The sequence below is a fragment of the Podarcis vaucheri genome (genome assembly GCF_965113315.1).
Source record: "Podarcis vaucheri genome assembly, chromosome: 7".
Taxonomy (NCBI): domain Eukaryota; kingdom Metazoa; phylum Chordata; class Lepidosauria; order Squamata; family Lacertidae; genus Podarcis; species Podarcis vaucheri.
The window spans coordinates 71,932,195-71,952,182 of NC_138765.1; the positions used below are offsets into that span (position 1 = coordinate 71,932,195).

Here is a 19,988-nt window from a genome sequence, read left to right on the forward strand (position 1 = left end):
AAAGTTGATTTGCACAGCAAACTACCCACCCCACCACCCCCAATAAAAAATTATGGAATGAGGAAAGTGACCAGGAAATGAAATGGAAAGTGTGGGATAATAATTGCTTAATGCAACATCTTATAGCCTCCTTGCAAACAAATCACAATGAATGCAGAATAAATAGTTCATCTAAAGGTGATCCTAGTTGAACCCCTATTGAGTTATAGAAATTCAGAGCCCGCATCTCCCTATTAGATCGTTGTTCAGTAAGTTCCAGCTGATTAAAAAAGCCCTGGGCAATATGTATAGAATCATAGAACTACAGAGTTGGAAGGAACCTCAAGGGTCATCTAGTCCAACCCCCTGCAATGCAGGAATCACAGCTAAAGAATCCCTGACAAATGGCCACCCAACCTCTGCTGAAAAACATCCAATGAATGAGAGTTCACCACCTTCCAAGGTAGTTTGCTCCACCATCAATCAACTCTTACCACCAGAAAGTTCTTCCTAATATTTAGCTGGAATCTCCTTTATTGTCGTTTGAATCATTTGGATGGTGTCCTCTCCTCTGGAGCAGCAGAAAACAAGCTTGCTTCATCTTCCATGGGGCATCCTTCAGATATTTGAAGATGCCTATCATATCACCTCTCAGTCTTTTATTCGCCAGGCTAAACATACCCAACTCCCTCAACCGTTCCTAATAAGGCTTGGCTTCCAGGCCCTTTGTCATCCTGGTCCCCCTCTTCTGCACATGTTCCAGCTTGTCAATATCCTCCTTAAATATATTTCTCTTCAGAGTAGGAGCAAGGGAAACAGTGGCCTTTGGAAGATCTCTATTCTCTCCTAGGGACTTTCAATAATCAATTCGTTCTGGAGGTCCGTTCTTAACCTGAAGCTGTTCTTAACCTGAGGTACCACTTTAGCTAATGGGGCCTCACGCTGCCACCGTGCGATTTCTGTTCTCATCCTGAAGCAAAATTGTTAACCCGAGGTAATATTTCTGGGTTAGCGGAGTCTGTAACCTGAAGTGTCTGTAACCTGAGGTACCACTGTACAGGTATCTCTGCCCTAGAATGGGAGGCCCCTACAGCAGTCATTAATTTCAATGGGTCTACTCTGAGTATAGCGTACTTGAAAGCAACCCTGGGTTGTTGTTGTTGCTGCTGTTTTCTCTTCTGGAAGCGCAATCTCTCACAAACCACCAGGAGGCCGATTATCCCAAACTGCACATTGAGAAATGGAGAAAGATCTGCTTTGGTCCATAGGATTGACTTGGCGAATCTATGTCCAAACTCTTGTGACATTACTGGGTTGCCCTGGACAAACTATTATCTCAGCTTTATCACCAGAGGCCCATGAACTAACAGTGGCTAGAAGCTCCTTTAACCAGATGTGCCAGCTTAACTATAGTACATCAGGCAGTGGTGGCCTCCGTACCGGATAACTGCAATGCACTCTATGTGGGGTTTCCCTTGTGCTTGACCTGGGAATTGCAGATAGAGCAGACAGGAGTGAAGCCCTGTCAACATGCAATACCTCTGCTCAGAGACCTGGAGTGTTTGCCTGTTCATTACTGGGTCACGTTCAGGGTGTCACAATTGGTATATAAAGCCCTTAATGGCTTGGGGAAAGTTTACTTGTGGGATAGCCTTACCCCATGTGTGCCCAGTTGACCGCTTCAATTAGCAGAACTGGCCCTGTTACAGACGCCACATAATACTCGTTCTACAATTGTAAGAAATCAATCATTTAGTGTAGGAGCACCTACACTCTGGAACTCCCTGCCTATTGATACAAGGCAGAGAGGCCTTTGTGCTATACTCTTTTTGGCACCTGCTTGAAATATCTTTGTTTTGGCAAGCCTATCCAGACATGCAGAATAATAATAATAATAAATTGTTGTTATTATTATTTATACCCCGCCCATTTGGCTGGGTTTCCCCAGCCACTCTGGGTGGCTTTCAGCAAAATATTAAAATGCAACAATGCTGATAACTGTTTTGATCTCATTTTAATTACCAATTTTAATTCTCTTTTAAATGTGTTTAGCGTCACCTTTTAAAAAATTGATCATTTTAATATTTCTTGCAAACCTCTACTTAGAGGTTTATTGCATTCAAGTGGTATATACTTTATGCTAAATAATAAATAAATAAAGTGCAATCCCAGGATATCTGATCAATGGACACTCTGTCCCTAGCAACACTTACTCAAAAGTATCCCCACTGATGGCAAAACAGTTTACATTCCAAGCAGGTCTTCTTGGGGCAGTCATCATCTCAGCCTAACCTACCTCTTAGGGTTGTGAAAATAAAATGGAGAGGAAGAGCGCCGTGTATGTCACCTTGAGCTCCTTGAAGGAAAGGTGGGAGATTAGAGCATAGATAGATAGATAGATAGATAGATAGATAGATAGATAGATAGGCAAGCCACCATTGCACAGAGCAGGCAACAACTCAGATTCTGAATTGCAATCATGTTCTATGCCTCTTTATTTGGAAGTACAGTATGTTTGGTGGGGCTTACTCCCGGGTGAGTTTGTCTAGGCATCCCCACACTGAGATTGCAGCTGCCTAACTGTCTACAGGACTATAGTCAAGGAGATGTGCATCCAGAGTCTGCGTGCGTTTCCTCGGGAGCTGGGCTCCACTGAATTCAACGAGGCTACTCCCAAGTGTGAATGGACAAAACCTGTCTTTTAGTTTCTTGTTTTTCCAATCTCAAGCCCGTGTTTTCTCCACATCAGTGCCTGAATTCCATTTTTTTATATACTTCTCATGAAAATTCCCCCCCCCATTTGTGAATTCCTGCTAGTATGCATAGTTTTTGGTATGAAGTGCAAAGTTTTTGCAAAGCAGTTTCCCCACAGCGCAGCGCATTTCAGCACATCATTTACACCAATATATGCACGCTTTAGGGACATCTTTACCCCAGTATATGCATTCTGATACACTGGAGAAAGACACAGCAATATTCGGAGACATCCAAATTCCAAAGGATGTCTGTCTTGTTGCAGAAAGTACAGATTAGGTTCACCTTTAAATGCAAACTGAATCATATTTCTTCCCCCATCATACCTGGCTCCCAGGTACTGTAAGTGTGCTTAGGCTTGTGGTGAAATATCAGTTGAAATCTTAATGCTAGACAGTAGCATGTAAGACTGGTGATGAGCTCATCCTAACACCTTCCAGTATGAGAAGCGTTTTGTGCGTGCCGTTTAACTTGGGCTGGTTTAGAAATATTACCACAATGATTTAACAGCTAGCGGAACACTTGCTACAATATTGGCATGCGTGTGCAGACAATGGGCTTTTATGCCTGAGTGCCAGCTCTCCTTTCAACAACCACTAGTCAGTGATCATAGAATTGTAAAGTTGGAAGGGACCCTGAGGATCAACCCCCTGCAATATGCAGCCGTCCCATACAGGGATTGATCCTGCAACCTTGGCATTAGGAGCCATGCTCTAACCTGTTGAGCTGTAACTAAACATGTTAAAATCTGTGCCATGAAAAGAACTTCTGCCTTCCTGTGGGATCCTCGTCACTCTGGGCTGGGTCACTCAGCTAAGGGAGTTCAGTTTAGGGAAGGGAAGGGAAGGCTGGTGGTAGACCACCTGCTTTTCATGCAGAAGAGTGCAGATCCTACAACTCTGCAGAATCACCAGGGGAGGCTGGGAATGTCCTCTGCCCAAAGCCATGGGAAGTTGCTGCCAGCCAGTGTCAAAAAGACAGAGCTAGATGGACCAATGGTCTGGCTCGGTATACAGCAGCTGACTATGTTCCTGTGTTTTAAGGAAAGGGCTGTAGCTCAGTGGTGGAGCACCCGCGTTGAATATAGAAGGTCCCAGGTTTAATCCCCAGCATCTCCAAGGTTGACAGAGAGAGACTTCTGCATGGATTTCCTGGAGAGCCACTGCCAGCCAGTGAAGGCAGTACTGAGTTAGTAGGACCAGTGGTCTGATTCAGTCTAAGGTGGCTTCTTATATTCTGTGATGGAGGCTAGGCTTTGCCCAGAGATGGTGCCCTTAACAGCACTATTTTATGGGTTTGAAACAGCTATATGCTGCCTCCTTCATGACAGCTTGCATTGCAGAAATGCAATGGCGACAGTTAGCGAATAGAATACTGAGAGAACAGTAATGGATAAGGCAGGCCGACCCACTCAAAATTACTACAATATCATGAAAGGGCTGAAGCAAAGGGAAACCCAGTAACAACCCTTCGAAGGACAGCCCGCAAAGGGTTGGGGTTGGGGCTGAGTCCCCGAATATCTCAGGAAAGCCTGCAGCATTTGTGGTCTGGCAATGAATTCCAAAGCCACGTGCCTGCCAACGAGAATGCTCTTGTACCCAAATAAACAGTTTACTTAGGAGGAGAACGGTGCTGTGGTGCCCTTGGCACTCTCCTCACCACTCACACTGCATTATCCTGACTGATAAGGATGAGTGAATCTGCCATCTTCAGCTTCTCGGTTTCTTTTCTTAGTCTTAAATTCAGTTCTCCACATTTCCACATCAATTTCCTGATTATTATTATTTTTTCCCTCTCAAAAAACCCCCAAAACACCCAATAAAGTGCTCGTGAAAATTCGCCATGATTTTAATGAGACGATCTCCTGATATACGCATGCTTGTCTGCAAGTCTGCCTAATATACACATTTTTGCAAAGCAGTTTCCCCTAACAGAATACAGTTTTGCATGTTGTTTACACTTAATGTCATGCATTTTCATGCATGCTTCTTCACCCCAGCCAATGCGCTTTTGGTGCACGTAACTTGGCTGCCTTGAAAAATTCAAAGAAGCGCAAATTTCAAAGGATGGCCACGTTTCCGTTCGCATATTGTTTCGGAAAGCGTGGAACAGGTAGGCTCGCCTTTAACTGTGAAGTGAGTCAAGTTTCTCCTCCACCCCTGACAGGAACCATGTGAGAAGGGAGGTTGTGTGTGTCACAGGAGCAGCATAGAGGGATGCCTCTCTATGTACCATGTACCACGTGTGTGGTGACCATTTGAGACTGCTGAGGAAGGGAACTGGCTAAACCTGCCGCTTAACCTGAGTGATACTGGAGAAGTGGGTTCAGACCCCTCTCAACCTTGCTGTGGAAAGTGGCTAGTTTGCTTTGTCTGTTGGAGCTCAGTGGGTGACACTTTGAATGATGCCAGTTCTGAAGGCATGGTCTAAGAGTTACAGCCAACAGGGTGCTCTCCCCAGGTGTTGTTGGACTACAACTCCCATCAGCCCAAGCCAGCAAGGCTAGGGATGATGGGCATTGTAGCCCAACAAAATCTGGAAGGCAACAGTTTTGGCTACTGCCAGTCTAAAGGGATATGACACAGCCAACTTGCCATACTTAAACAGAGTGGCTGGAGCCACCCAGAGTGGCTGGGGCAACCAAGTCAGATAGGCGGGGTACAATTAAATTGTTGTTGTTGTTGTTGTTATCAGGTCTGGTCAGCACATGGATGCAATGCTACATGGGAAACCCCGCCTATGCTGCACTAAGTTGTATGATCAGATATATGCGTAATAAGTGAACAGTAAATGCCACATCTGTTCAGCTATGCCCTGCACCCTTTTGCTTGCATTGCACCTGGTGTGATGGGATTTTGGAACTGGCTTGATGAGAGAGAGGTCCCATATAATGGACATACTGGTGACCTAGCTCCCAAAGTTGGACTGAAGGGCGTAAAAGGCAAGATAGTTGTAAGATGCACTGACACATCTGAAAAGTCCGCTTGCCCAATACGGGCAAATGCATATTTAAAAGAAAGCTTATTGGCACGCACCAGCATTTGAGGAAAGGCCATAACTCAGTGGGTTGAGCATGGAAAGGGGTTCAGATTCAATCCCTGGCATCTCCAGGTCCTTCAGAAACCCTGGAGGGCTTCTGCCCGTCAGTGTAGGCAGCACTGAGTTAGATGGATCAGTGGCCTGAGTCTGCACAAGGCAGTTGCTTAGGTTCTAAAATAAACAAATAAGATGGCAACCTATTGGGAGTGCATTCCTGGCTGGCAAATCCCCAGCTAAAGGACATGAGAAGCCTTATACGGAGTAGGACCAGTGCTTTCCCCCCTAGAAAAATAGGTACCGGTACTCACCATGATGTTGTTATAGTAAGTGGCACACTTTTTAACAACAACAAAAAATGGTGCTATCCTTGAGTACCCCTTGAAAAAAAGCACTGAGTAGGACCATTGGTCAATCTACCCTAGTATTGTCTTCTCTGCCTTGCAGTGGTGTTCCAGGGCTTCACTGAATCACAGAATTGTAGCGTTGGAGGGGAACTCAAGGGCCATCTAGTCCAACCCCCTGCAATGCAGGAATCTCAGCTAAAGCATCCATGGCAGATGGTCATGCAACCTCTGCTTAGAAACCTCCAAGGAAGGAGAGGCCACCACCTTCCAAGGTGGTCCATCCCACTATCAAACCAGCTCTTACTGTCAGGAAGTTCTTCACAATATTTAGGTAGAATCTCCTTTCTTGGAATTTGAATCTATTGGTTTGGGTCCTACCTGCTGGCGGAAACAAGCTCTTTCCATATTCTATGCAGCAGCCCTTCAGGTATTTGAAGATGGCTCTCCTATCACCTCTCAGTCTCCCCTTCTCCAGCCTAAACCTTCAGGAATGAGATTTACCTGGAGACACCAGAAATCAAACCTGGGACTTTCTGCATGCAAAGGGAAGCTGTTCCTCCACTGAGCTGTGGCCTTGCCCCCCAAAAGAGCCCAAAAAATAAAGCCATGCAACTTACTGTCCAGGTCGCAGATTTAGCCGTGCTGGATTGCTGGAAGGTGACCTCGAAGTGATGCGGCCCTGGGTAGTCAGTGTTGGACGGGATGACAGGCGCTGGGGACATGGTGTCGAAGGTGGAGCTGGGCTGCGAGTAAGGCGAGAGCGTCGGGACATTGGAGGCGTGCTCGGAGCTATAAGGGCTAGAGGAGGCGGCCCTGCTGTCAGTGCTCTGATCCATGCTGTTGTTTAGCAAATTAAACTGAGACTGGAGGAAAGGAAACGGAGGGGGAGGAGGATGGAAAGGGGGGGGGAGGAGGAAGGAAGGGATGGAGAGAAATAACACCGCCAGTTTAAACACATGGAAATCTCAACACACTCCTTTTTTTTGCAAAAGAAAAAGTTTTCCAGGTGTCTTGTTACAGGCACCTTTAAAGGGGTAGCCTCACTCCAGAGAAAATGAGCGTGGGCCATTCATGGCTCAGCTTCTTATCTTTAGCCACTACACCACCCCCAATTCCAAACAAGCCACCACTTGTTAGAAAAAGAGAAGGGTACTCTCTTTTTTTGCCTTTTGCCTTTTTTTCTAACAAGACTGACCTTGTTCCTCAACTTGGTCCAGGATGGAGATGACATGTGTTCAACCCTCCCCCTCCAAAAAAACCCCCCACAATCTAGGATATATACATATATACTTACATATATAATACATATAACACATTTAGCAAAATGGAACCCTTGCATTTTGCCCTTGGGAAGAGCTAAAGGTTTTGTGATTTGGGCGCTGTCCATTCTGAAAGTGAGACTAAAGGAATTTGCATAAGTGACTGGCCCTCATGAACTACCGTATCTTGAGGTGCAGCTGTGGGTAGAGATAGAAAGAGATGTCCATTTCAGTTCCTCTCCTTTTTCCAGTCTTAAATCTAGATTGCACATTGCATTCCCCCCCTTTTACATAAGACAGCATGAAAATGTGTGTGTGTGTGTGTGCATTTTTACACACGTTTCTCCTTATTTGTGCATTTTTGCAACACATATTTGCCTTCTGTGAGCATTTTTGCAAGCGGTTTCCCCCCATCTTCCAATAGGATGCAGGTTTGACTGTTATTTTCACTAATACGTGCGTGCTTGTGTATATATGCAGTCTTTGCTTGGACTATTTCATTGAAAATCTTCTCTTGGAGAAATGCTCATTTCAAAAGAGAACTGTGTTTCGGTTCACATAGCTGTTTGGGGCGGGGCAGATTTGAGAAGTTTGTATTAAAATGCAGACCAAATGAATTTCCCCTCCATCCCTGAGCCCCAGCCAGCATACAGCCAAAAGTGATGATGGGAGCTGCAGTACAGCAACCTCTGGATGGCCCATAGGTTCCCCACAAAGGAGGTGATGTCCAAGAATCCTTCCAGCTTTGTAAGTCTATGGACAAGTGTACTTGCAATGGGCTGCAGTGCATTCTCATCCACAGATGTAATGAATGAGCACAGCAGTCATCTGTGGAGAAGCATACAACTATTAAGAGAACAGCAGCCGTGGCTCACTCAAAAGAGCATCAACTTTGCATGCAGAGCAGAGCTTCAAACTGTGACATCTCCAGGCAGAGCTGGGGATTTCCTCTGTCTAAAACCCAGGAGAGCCACAGCCGGTCAGTGTAAACAACACTGAACTAGATAGACCAATGGGTCTGGCTCAGAATAAAGCAGTTCTCTACTTCCTTGTGCAGGTAAACTTGTCCAAGGAACATGCCACACACATGCAGCAGATATAAAGCCACTCACACAGGTCATGCCACCCTCATTGCCACTGAAGTGCTGGGCTGAGTGGCATAAACCTCTCCATACAACTCCATGCTTTGACTGGGCCATTTCACCGTTGCAGTGCTGAGCTGTGCAGAGGGGCTTTAAGCCGCTCAGCTCAGCGTTGAGATGGAGAAAAGAGGGTGCTGATTTTGCTGGGAGCTGGTGGGTCCCCTGCAATGGATGTGGCCCATGGGCTTTGGGCATGGCACCCATGAGGCTACCCCACTGATTTCTCCCTGGATGGGCAAATGAATCTTGAAGACTTTGCAAAGAATCTTCCCTGGGGGCAAATGAGGTCCTGGCTTGCTAGCTACCTTTAGCCAACCCCCACCTGCCAGCCTTCTTACTTTCCATTAGTCAACAGGGGATGGGCGCTGTCCATCAGCTTCCTCCACCTTAGCCTGAGTGTTGCCCCTTGTATAACTCAGCAGGGAGAAGGAGGCAGATGGGGCACAGCTAGAATGAGTTGGCTCTGCCTCTGGCGCCACCTGCTGTTGGGCCTCCTCCCTTTGGCCCCCACCACTCCCAATGGGCACCACAGTGCCACACCTGAGGATGCTGCTCAGAAAGCAAATGCCCTCTTGCTGAGTTACAAAGCCTCCTTCTGATCCACTTTCCTTATTTCAACGTATGCATCTCCCACCTTTTTGAGGTCTTTGAGGCAGTTCGTGAGCGTGTTTGAACAAAGTATATTTTTGGTCTTGGCAGAGGCAAGCCTGCGCACGTACGTAGGTCTTCCACCCCAGAAAAGGCACACAGATTCCCTTGCCCTGTGCTTGGTGTCCATGCTAAAGACCCATGCCAGGGCTTCAATAGCTTTCTAGCATCACTCACTGGGGAGGGACCATAAACTCAATGGTTAGAGCTCCTGCTTTGCACAGACAAGGCCCCAGGTTGAATCAGTGGCATCTCCCGGTACAGCTGGGAATATCCCCTGCCCATAACACTGAACACATGACAGGCAGGGCCAACTACCACTTAGCTGTGATCCCTGCATTGCAGCGGGTTGGACTAGATGACCCTTGGGATCCCTTCCAACTCCACAATTATAAGCTTCTATGATTCTAACTAACTAGTTTCTGCTGCCATTCTCCTCTCTGCTGAATTCTCCAAGGCTCTAATGCAGCCTTTCTCAACCTTGGGTCCCCAGAAGTTGTTGCACTACAACTCCCATCATCCTTAGCTGCCAGAGATGATGGGAGCTGTGGTCCAACAACAGAAAAGTCTGCTCTGGTCTGTTCAAAAGAAAGCTTGGGTCATTTACCTGTATCCACACTCTAGGTCTCAGGCTCAAAAAATAAAGTCCGCTTCCTGGTTGCCATTACAGAATGCAGTTGGGAGAAGGAAGGGTGACAAAGCTAGAACCAGTTAGCTGTGCCTGTCGTTGGCTCTGGCACCACCTGCTGTTGGGCTCCCTGATTCCGCCCCACCAGTCCAAACATCCACCAGCCACCATGGCATGCAAGGGAAAAAATAGAGAGCACAACAACTGATTGGTTAAGCCCTTAAGAGATCTGAAGCGAATGTGAAGGAGAGAGGGAGATACCCAAAGTGGTCCAAGAAGGAGGGGTTATGATGGTTTAAGGAAGGTGTGAAACCAGCCCAGGAAGGTGTGAGGATGGGCAGCACTGAAGGCCAAACAGAGAGGCTTGGAGAGGCATGTTCAGGTCCAGGAACTCACCTTCCTCACTACTGGCATGAAAAATACTGCCATTTATTTCTTTGGGAAATTCCTAAAGTTCACCTTTACCCAGAACATGAATGTGTGAGCAGTGTACATAAGAATCAAACATCAGTACAATATCATCATCATCATCATCATATACTCATATGAGTTAAAATAATTTATAAGTTTTTTTTAAAAAAACAAACTTATATGCCACCTTCTGTTCAGGAGTGGAGGAAGGGGGCAGTGGGGGCAGACTGACCCAGGTGTCTTCACTGAGGGGGGTGACATTTGGACACCGCCAACACACGACTTCCAAGCCTACCCCAAACTGTCAGGGGAAGGGGGGAGCTGCGTCGCTTTGCCAACACCATTCCCCCCTTCCCCCTTCGTTTTGACAGCTCAGGGAGGCTTGGGAGTCATGGGTGGGCAGTGTGTTGAATGTCGCCCATCAGCGGCTCGCTCCACCCCTGGCTCCAGGCACTCATGACGCTCCACCCCTCGGGAGTGTGCTCCCCCCCCCTGGAGCTCCTCTGCCCTCCTTGGGTGTGCGCCTGCCCTGGGCAGCTTGGGCATATGCTCCACCTCTGCTTCTATTCAGAAGATTTAAGGGCAGTTTACAGTCAAACTATAATGCTGCTGCTGCTGATAATGATGATGTACTATAAAAATGCAATAAGCCAACACTGAAACGCCAGAGCAATAGCACCTACAACATCCAGCAGCAATTATCAGCACAATATCTGTGTCCAGAAAAATGCTTGGGCAAATAAGTGCATGGGTTTGTTGGTTTTCAGCATACACCAGAAACTGTTGGAGCTAACTTTACCTTGCTGGTGAGTAGGGCCGTCTTAAGCATATCCGGCGCCGTGGTGCAAAGATCCGTCAAGTGCCCTACCCGTGTTTCCCAGAGTTGTTGACCTTTTCCTAAGCCTCTGCGGGGATCACTCTCCTCCCACGGAGGTTTGGGAGGCAAGCTGCACGCCCGCCAGCCATATAGTTGGCGGGGCGCAGCTTCCATCCTAAGCCTCTGCAGGCATCGCTCTCCTCCCATGGAGGCTTTGGAGGCAAGCTGCATGCCTGCCAGCCATATGGTTGACGGGGCACAGCTGGCGGGCATGCAGGGAAAGGGGAGGCCGCCGGAAGCCGCGCAGCTCCCCCACTCGCTGGGGTGCCCCTGAGAGGCTGGCGCCTTGGCGCAACACACCAGTAAACCTAATGGGAAAAACGGCTCTGCTGGTGAGAGGGTAGTACAGCCATAGAATCATAGGACTGTAGACTTGTAAGGGACCCCGAGGTTCATTTGGTAGGCATGTACCAGGGTTCCCATATTTCAAGAACTAAAAATCCAGACATTTTTTAGGGGGGAGTTTCAAAAACCCGGACATTTTGCCAATTTCCCAAAATCCTCCCCCCTCCAGATGCCAATTCCACCATTGCAATCCCAGACATCTCTGGGGAAATCTGGATGTATGGCAACCCTATCATATACATTCTTTGGCCACACCCATCAGCATCAATGGGTCTACTCTAGCACTGGATCCCACCCAACGACCTGACTCTACACCAGATAAAGCAAAACTCTGAAGATGTGTCTGCAAAGCACCAGAAGCTGGGTGGATTTCATTTTGCAGATCCCCAGTTCAACACAGCAATGGAACTTAGTTACCCTCCCCTTCTTACCAACATGCCATCAATCTTAAGATTTTTAAAACTAACCAGACTTTGGAATCAAGGGACAAGTTATAACTTGGGATTCTCGAACCTCACCCACGGATAACTTTCTGATGTTGCACTCTAATAGCTTCCTTTCTTTTTCTTTTTTTTCTTTTTTGTAAAAAAAGTACCAACATGAGACATCCATGTCAAGCAAGACCTCCAGCGCGTTGCAACTCCTACAATATCATCAGTGTTCAGTGAGTAACAGTTGGAATTCGGAGCAAGACTGAACATGCACTGGTGGAGAACACCTCTTTTCTCCCCGAAAATATGCATGCAAAACTCCTTTGTCCTCTTTGATAATACAGTTCCAGGATGCTTTCGCCCTCCGCACCATGGATCTTGAGGTGCGTCCTCAGATAGAGATCCCCAAGAATAGGAATTGAAGAGAATTTTGTTTTGTCTGCATTTTAAAGCAAACCAACCAAATTCGCAGTTCTCCAGCTAATATGCAGCTTGAACAGTGTCGGCAGAGTCCGTTTTTTAAAAATGCAGTTTTGGCTCAAAAGACATATACTGAAATCTGTATTTTATGAGGATAATGGGTTGTGGCCAATGCTAGGCTTAATGAGACCAGACCCATTGAAATTACCAAAACGAAGGTAGTCATGCCCATTAACCTCAGAAGATCTACCCTGAGTAGGACTAGCACTGGAATCTATCTAATGCGTACAAAGGTGGAAGGCATATAAAGTGTGAACTTTATAATAGAAATGTATAAAATGTATGTGCAAAAAAATTGCATATTTCAGGGGGAAGTGTGTACAACGATGTATATAATTTAAGCACAACATTTTCATTTTTTAATTTTTTTAAAAAAACTATTAAAAAACAGGACAGGACAGATTTCTGGCTGAAAAACACATGAAAATACAAAAATGTGTTTATCAGGAGGAAATTCACACTAAAATGCTGAAGAATTTTCATGATGATGATTGAATTGCAAATTGCTGCAGAAAGAGATAGAACTGAATTTAAGATTGGAAAAATGAGACACTGATATGCCACAATCTAGCAGATCCTTCCATTGCTAATGATGGGAAAATGAACAGGCATAAGAACATACTTTGGCCACCTCATGAGAAGAGAAGACTCCCTGGAAAAGACCCTGATGTTGGGAAAGATGGAGGGCACAAGGAGAAGGGGACGACAGAGGACGAGATGGTTGGACAGTGTTCTCGAAGCTACCAGCATGAGTTTGACCAAACTGCGGGAGGCTATGGAAGACAGGAGTGCCTGGCGTGCTCTGGTCCGTGGGGTCACGAAGAGTTGGACATGACTAAACAATAACAACAAGAACATCAGGGGTGTCTTTCTGGATCTGACTAAAGGTACAGCATCCAGTTTCCCAAGCTGGTCAACCAGATGTACATGGGAAGCCCGCCATAGGGACATGGCTGCAAGAAGCCCATCCCACTGTTATTCCCTAACAACCAGTCATCAGGGGCATAATATACAGCCATCATGACTTGATGCCACTGCTAGCTTCCTACTCCACCACCAAGAATGTGTCTAACCCCCATTTTCAAGCCATCACCAAATTTTGTGGTAGCAGCTTACATAGTTTATCTATGCCCTATGTACAGTCGTTCCTTTGGGCTGGAATCTCCTACCAATCCATTTCTTCAGCTGATCCTGTGCCCTTGTCTCATTAGAGAGAGTAAAAAAAAAAAATCACCCTCTCCATCCACTCTCTCCACACCATGCCTAACTTTCTAAAAAAACTCTGCCCAAGTCCCACACCCACCTTTACTCAAACTAAACATTTCTCTGGTGAAAATAGAGACGTCCCATTCCATACCCCCCAATATTTCTCTGATGAAAATAGTGACATCCTAAGGAAAAGCAGCACATTCCTGGATCAAATCAGAAACCCAGATGACTTCTTTAAATCTGGGATTGCCCCTGGAAAATAGGGGCACTTGGAGAATCTGAACTTTCTTTTCTTTTCTTGAACTAAAAAGGCTGCAGGGATAGGAGCTTCTTAGTTCAAAAAAAGAAAAGAAAATTATAGTGGTGTTGCTGCACCTTGGTGATCATTTTAGTTGCCCTTTTCTACTCCTTTTTTTCCTGATTTGCAACCTCTTCTGAGACTGTGCACAGCATTCCACATGTGATTGCACCGTAGATTTCTATAGAAGTATTGCAATGGGGACAGAGGGTATGGATTCGCTTTGGTTAGGATGCTATTGCAGACCTCTGCCTAACTGGCACTTTCTGAAAAGATAAAAGAACACAGTAACAGCCTGTGAGATCAGCACAAAGGCTCCTCTAGCCCCGGATCCTGTTCTCATGGTAGCCTACCAGATTCCTCCATGGGAAACCCGCAAGCAGGATCTGAGTACAAGATCACTCTCCCCTCCATTGATTTTCAGCAACTGGTATTCAGAAGCAGGGCTGTCTCCAACTATGGTGGCAGAGACTAGCCATCACGACTAGTAGCCATTGGTAGCCCTTGCCTCCATGAATTTGTACAATCCTCTTTTGAAGGCCATCAAAGTTGGTGGCAGTTCAGTAACCAAATAATGTGTACAAAGCTGTGAATATATTGGAGCGGCAGTGTGCATAGAAATGCTAGTGAAATGCATATATTAGTGAAAATGCATCATGTTAGGGAAGACTCCTTGTGAGTTAGTGTATGTATGGCATTTACTGTATTTTTTGCTCTATAGGATGCACTGCACAATAAGACGCACCTAGTTTGGGGGGGGGGAGGAAACAAGAAGAAAAAAATTCTGAACCCCAGAAGCCAGAACAGCAAGAGGGATCTGGCTTCTGGGATAGCCTCTTGCTGTTCTGGCTTCGGGGACAGCCTGTGAAGCCTCCGCAGGGCAGTGGGGTACCTTCACCCCACTGCCCTGCAGAGGCTTTGCGCAGCCATCCCCAAGCTAGAACAGCGAGACAGAGCGCTGCGCAGCACTCCATCTCCCTGTTCTGGCTTTGGGCTTAGCCGCACAGCCTGCATTCGCTCCATAAGACGCACACACATTTTCCCATACGTTTTAGAAGGGAAAAAGTGCGTCCTATAGAGCAAAAAATACTGTAAATTTTGTGTACTATCACAAGAAAATGCCATGAACTTGGTCAGCATTTTAACTGCGCTACACCCTCAAGAGCTTTAGTATGTGGTACTATGACAGAATTACTAAATGTAATCCAGCATGGATCAGATCAGAAATCTAGACGAGAGATTACCGGGAGCGCAAGATATACAGATAATAAATGGCTTGTTTTAAAAGAAGAAGAAACAAAACCACAACGGTGGCGATTACTGGTGAAGTAAATTAAAGAGACACAGTCACCCTGACTCTGGCAATTATCTCCTAAGGTTACAGAAAACACATGGCCTGTGAGCATTACACAGGATCGGAGGCAGCTACCGTGAGTGACTCACGCCAATTAGTGCAAGTTAAGAGTCAGACCCCACCGAGCACCATGGGTGTGTTACACTGTTTGGTAGACAACAAGGTCTAAGGCAGATCACCTTAAATGCTGAGTGATAAACTGACAGATAACTTCTAACTGTGAAGAATCAGGTTATAAATCCCTTTGATTTTAGTGCAATTCACTTCTAGGTAATACATTTAGGGTCCAAGCTAGGAAGCAGGATCCCAATGAAATGGCCAGGATTTAATAAATGCAACTTAGAAGCCAGGCTCTGGAGCGGCTTTTAAAGTTACAGCAAAGGGTTTGAGTGTGAATTAACATTGCCATTGTTCATATATATGGGGGGGGAGGGAGAGAGAGAGAGAGGGATTGTTTGTCGTCGTAAACTTCGTGGAAATTTCTGTGCCATTGGAGATGTTCTTGCGGGTTGTTAATTGTTCTGCGATTTCATGGATCAAAGCAAAAGAGAAATGGAAATAATTACTGTGAAATTGCTTTCTTTGCAAGATAGCTTTAAGAGTATAACATGGTGATTTTTCTATATAAAAAGGTATTTACTATTTGAGATTGTCAAGGATAAATAATGTCAGAAAAGCTAAGAAGCACGCCACCTGAACGTAACATGTTCAAGCAGAAGACTCATTCTTCTCAGTCTTCCTTTCTCACTTGTTAAGAGTGCTTAATATACTTGCCTTAAAAGCACATACAGTAATGTATGAATGCCATCGGTGAAACACAGAAAACCCATAAAGAAACAAGCCTTCATATCTGTAACCAAGCAATAATCCGATAATTTCAAAGGCTAGGGCACCAACACAAGAGTCTGGGTTTATCAAACATTAGTCCCATAAATTTCAATGGGTTGTATCCAACTAAGTTTAACATAAAATAGACTCATTGGAATGAATTGGTCTACACTAGGACTAATGTTAGATAAAGCCTAATGGGTCTACTCTGAGCAAAATCTAACTGACTGCTTAATGGAACACTTAATGGACTACTTAACTGACACATACTATTGATTAAAGACATTTATCTACTTATAATATTTGAAATAGGAGCCAAGCACATTCATCAGTAATTGCCAGTGAGTGCCTTTCTTTTATTCTAATGAAGCTCGTTTCCGATTCACTGTGGTAAGGAGCCAAATTCTGTGGGCATGTTGACAAACCCTCCTCTGTCACTCTTTGAAGACCATGCTGAGGACCAAAACATTGTGTTGCATTTCGCTGGAACCCCTGCAAACAGCTGAACTGTCACAGCGTAGGCTACATCGCAGGATCCCATTCCTAAAAAGGACAACGTAGATTCCCCTGTGGTCTTTGTTGACTGCCATATCCTAAACGTACCGGGTCTTTGGTTTTACAGGTCCTTTTTTGTCCCCAGTGCTCTTGAGCAGCTTCCTAAACAGCCTCCCTTACAAAGTTATGGATGCATAGGGAAATACCCGCAAGAGAAGCATTAAAAAAAATGACATGTGAGAGACAAAGGTCAAAATACACCACTGAGCCACCGTACCAGATGCCTTGCCAAACAAGCATCCTGTGCTTTGGGACCCAACTCCATCTTCAATGCAAGCCTGCTAGAGTGAGATCAATGCATCTCCCCACATGCTCAGAAGTGCAAAGACAGTGGCTGGCAGCGTCCCTCCAGGTTTTCAGACTCTCTCTGTCCTACCTGGGGATGCCAGGGACCTTCTGCATGCAAAACAGATGTCCTGTGCCACTGAACCACTTGCTAACAGGCAAAGCAAACGCTACCCTGTTTCAACCCATCCTGAGCCAGCCCACACTGGCATTCCTCAAGAATCCACAGGTGCCCTGTTTAGGTCTAGCCAAGCGCCACCGCGTCACGGGAACCGAGCCCCCGGCAGAAGAAAAGTCGACACCTACCGTGGTGTAGTGCTGCATTGGGTTGCTAGCGTACAGCATTTTAGTCTTCTTGGGGTTTAAAAGTAACAGGGGAAATCCCTGTCGCCGGAGTCATGGAGTCAAGGGGTGGACGGTGGAGCCGCGGGGGGCATTTAAACGGCATGCAAAAGTGGGGAGGGCGGTGAAGTGCCTGTGGTGTGCCAATGGGGAAAGGGCAGTGGAAAGATGTGGGGCTGGCTACTTTGGTGGCTGGCTATTTTGCTTGCTTCTCTACCCCCACCCCCGGCACCCTCCCCACACCTTGGTTCTGTCATCTAGCTGCATCTAACAACAAAACTCATACCCACCCCTTTCCCTCTCTCATGACTATTCATTAAAGAAATAGGCATGCCTAGACTTGCCCGGTGATGTATTGGACAGTACCACTGGTTCTCAGTGGAAGGGGGGGGGGTTGGAGTGTGAGGTGGGTGTCCTTTCTGCAGAATAAAACTGAGCCAGACTTAATTCCCATGTCCAAAATATTTTTCGGTGAAAAAGATTTCAGTGGTACGTTGCTTTGTCATGGACAGAGTGAGACTTCTCTGCATGGGCAAATGGAACGATTTGGAAATTGTCCCCAGGTGTGTGTGTGTATTTGTGTGTGTGTATTTGTGAAGCTGAGAAAAAGGTCTGCTCCCAAGACAGATAGTAATAGATTATAGAAGTCTGTGCTTTAAAGAGAAGGCCTTCTTTCTGCAACAAAAACATGTATCAATCCATCGATCGATAGATGCAGATACTGTGGTACCTCAGGTTACATATGCTTCAGGTTACATACGCTTCAGGTTACAGACTCCACTAACCCAGAAATAGTGCTTCAGGTTAAGAACTTTGCTTCAGGATGAGAACAGAAATTATGCTCCGGCGGTGCAGCGGCAGCAGGAGGCCCCATTAGCTAAAGTGGTGCTTCAGGTTAAGAACAGTTTCAGGTTAAGAACGGACCTCCATAACGAATTAAGTACTTAACCTGAGATACCACTGTATATGCAAGAGTGCAAAGCGGGGTACTGATTGTGCTGCTTCCGTACCACTGGCATGAATGGATTTTAATATCATGGAGTCTGCAAGCTGGCAAGCTGCATGAAAGCTTCTCATCGTTGACCTATAAGGCTTTGGTCCACACCATTAGGGCTGCCATACATCCGGAATTTCTCGGACATAGCCGGGATTCGTCCGCCAAAAATAGTGACTGGGCAGAATTTATGAAAATTGGTCAAAATGTCTGTGAAAACCTGGTCGTACGGCAACCCATGTTTTTTGCAAAAGATTTTGCAGAAGAACCTCAACAACTTTTGTGTCTGGATTTCCACTTTCTGAAGTATGGCAACCCTGCACATTATACATTTAAAGCATCTCCATCACATATTTAAAGTACCTGGCTTTCACCCAAAGTACCCAAAGTACCCTTCATGGAGCAACAATCCCCCATGCCTTTAACATACTACAGTTCCCAGGATTCTCTGGAGGAAGTCATGAGTGCTGAACGTGCTTTGAATGTATGGTGTGGATCTGGATAGTTTGTCTTTTGATTTTGTGTGTGTGTGTGTGTGTGTGTGTGTGTGTGTGTCAAGGACTGGCAAAGAGAGGATCAGGAAGCATGCAGGGTGATGGGCAGCTGTCTTATTTACTGCATCAGACCACTGGTCCATCCAGCTCAGAATCATCGATGGCAAAGATGCAGAATTTTTTTCCAGCTTGAGGGCCACATTGCCTTCTGGGCAATATTCCAGGGGCCACATGCCAGTGGTGGGTGGTACCAGAGGCAAGAGCAGGTGGAGCAATGAATGTAAGCTTCAGCTTTGTGCAGTAGATTGGTTTCTACTCACACTTGCAGACACTCATCTCTATCCTTCACCAGGCAAGCAAGAGGGATGGTCCAGCTGGGCAGAAGCACTTAAGGAGAGGCTGTGCTCCCCCTGCTCTTCCTCCAATGAGACCCCTGGTTCCAGATCTGAGCAAGAACAAACCCTGACACCATGGTGATTCTTCAGTGTCCACCTTGTTCCCCAGGGCCTCTGGATATAGTTGAGAGTTGTGGCTTGGGAAGAGTTCCAAGGGCCAAAAAGTGAGGTTTGGTGGACCACATTCAGCTCTGGGCCTGAGGTTCCTAACCCCTGGTCTATGCTGAACCACAGTGACTCTCCACCCTTTCTGACAGGGCCCATTTCCAGTTCTATCAAGAACCAAACCTAGGAACTTTTGCCTGCCAAAAGCAGGACTCCAAGTCGCCTCTCCTTCCAAAGGAATTGTTTCTGTCCCATGCTTCCTTCTCAAAGGAGCAGGGCAAGCAAGCAACAAGTGATAAAACAATAAAAACCACCTTGAAAACAATTCCTATGCAGACTGGGAGAGATCTCAACTTAAAAGGCTTGTTGGGAGAGGAGGAGGGTAGGCACCGAAAATACGGCAGAGACAGCAGCTGTCGATTATTCAAGGAGAGGGTATTCCAGAGGGCAGGAGCCACCACACTGAAGGCCCGGTTTCTACGTTGTGAGCAAAGAGCCTCCTGGTAAGATGGCATTTGCAGGAGGCCCTCACCTGCAGAGCGCAGTGATCAACTGGGTATATAAGGGGTGAGATGATCTTTCAGCTGTCCTGGTCCCATGCTGCATAGAGAGCTTTGTACACCAAAACCAGCACTTTGAACTTAACCAACCATATGAAAAGAACTTCTCCACACTCCAGGATGTAGAGTGCACATACTAACAAGTGCATGCATATCAACCAGCAGGCTCATCTGGATCCACATTCACATTCTCAGGACCATTGGAGATATTGGGATGAAGCCTCCTTTTATC

The 19,988-nt window shown here is 46.1% G+C and overlaps 1 protein-coding gene across 2 annotated transcripts in view; it reads right to left on the bottom strand.

The window, feature by feature from the left end:
- TP73 (tumor protein p73) overlaps window positions 1–19,988 on the bottom strand; it is a 68,850-nt gene that overhangs the window by 42,685 nt on the left and 6,177 nt on the right. For both annotated transcript variants that reach the window (XM_082230102.1, XM_082230101.1), the window contains exon 2: window positions 6,734–6,979. In XM_082230102.1, coding sequence (XP_082086228.1) covers window positions 6,734–6,979 — 246 coding nt within the window. The remainder of the gene's footprint in view (window positions 1–6,733; window positions 6,980–19,988) is intronic.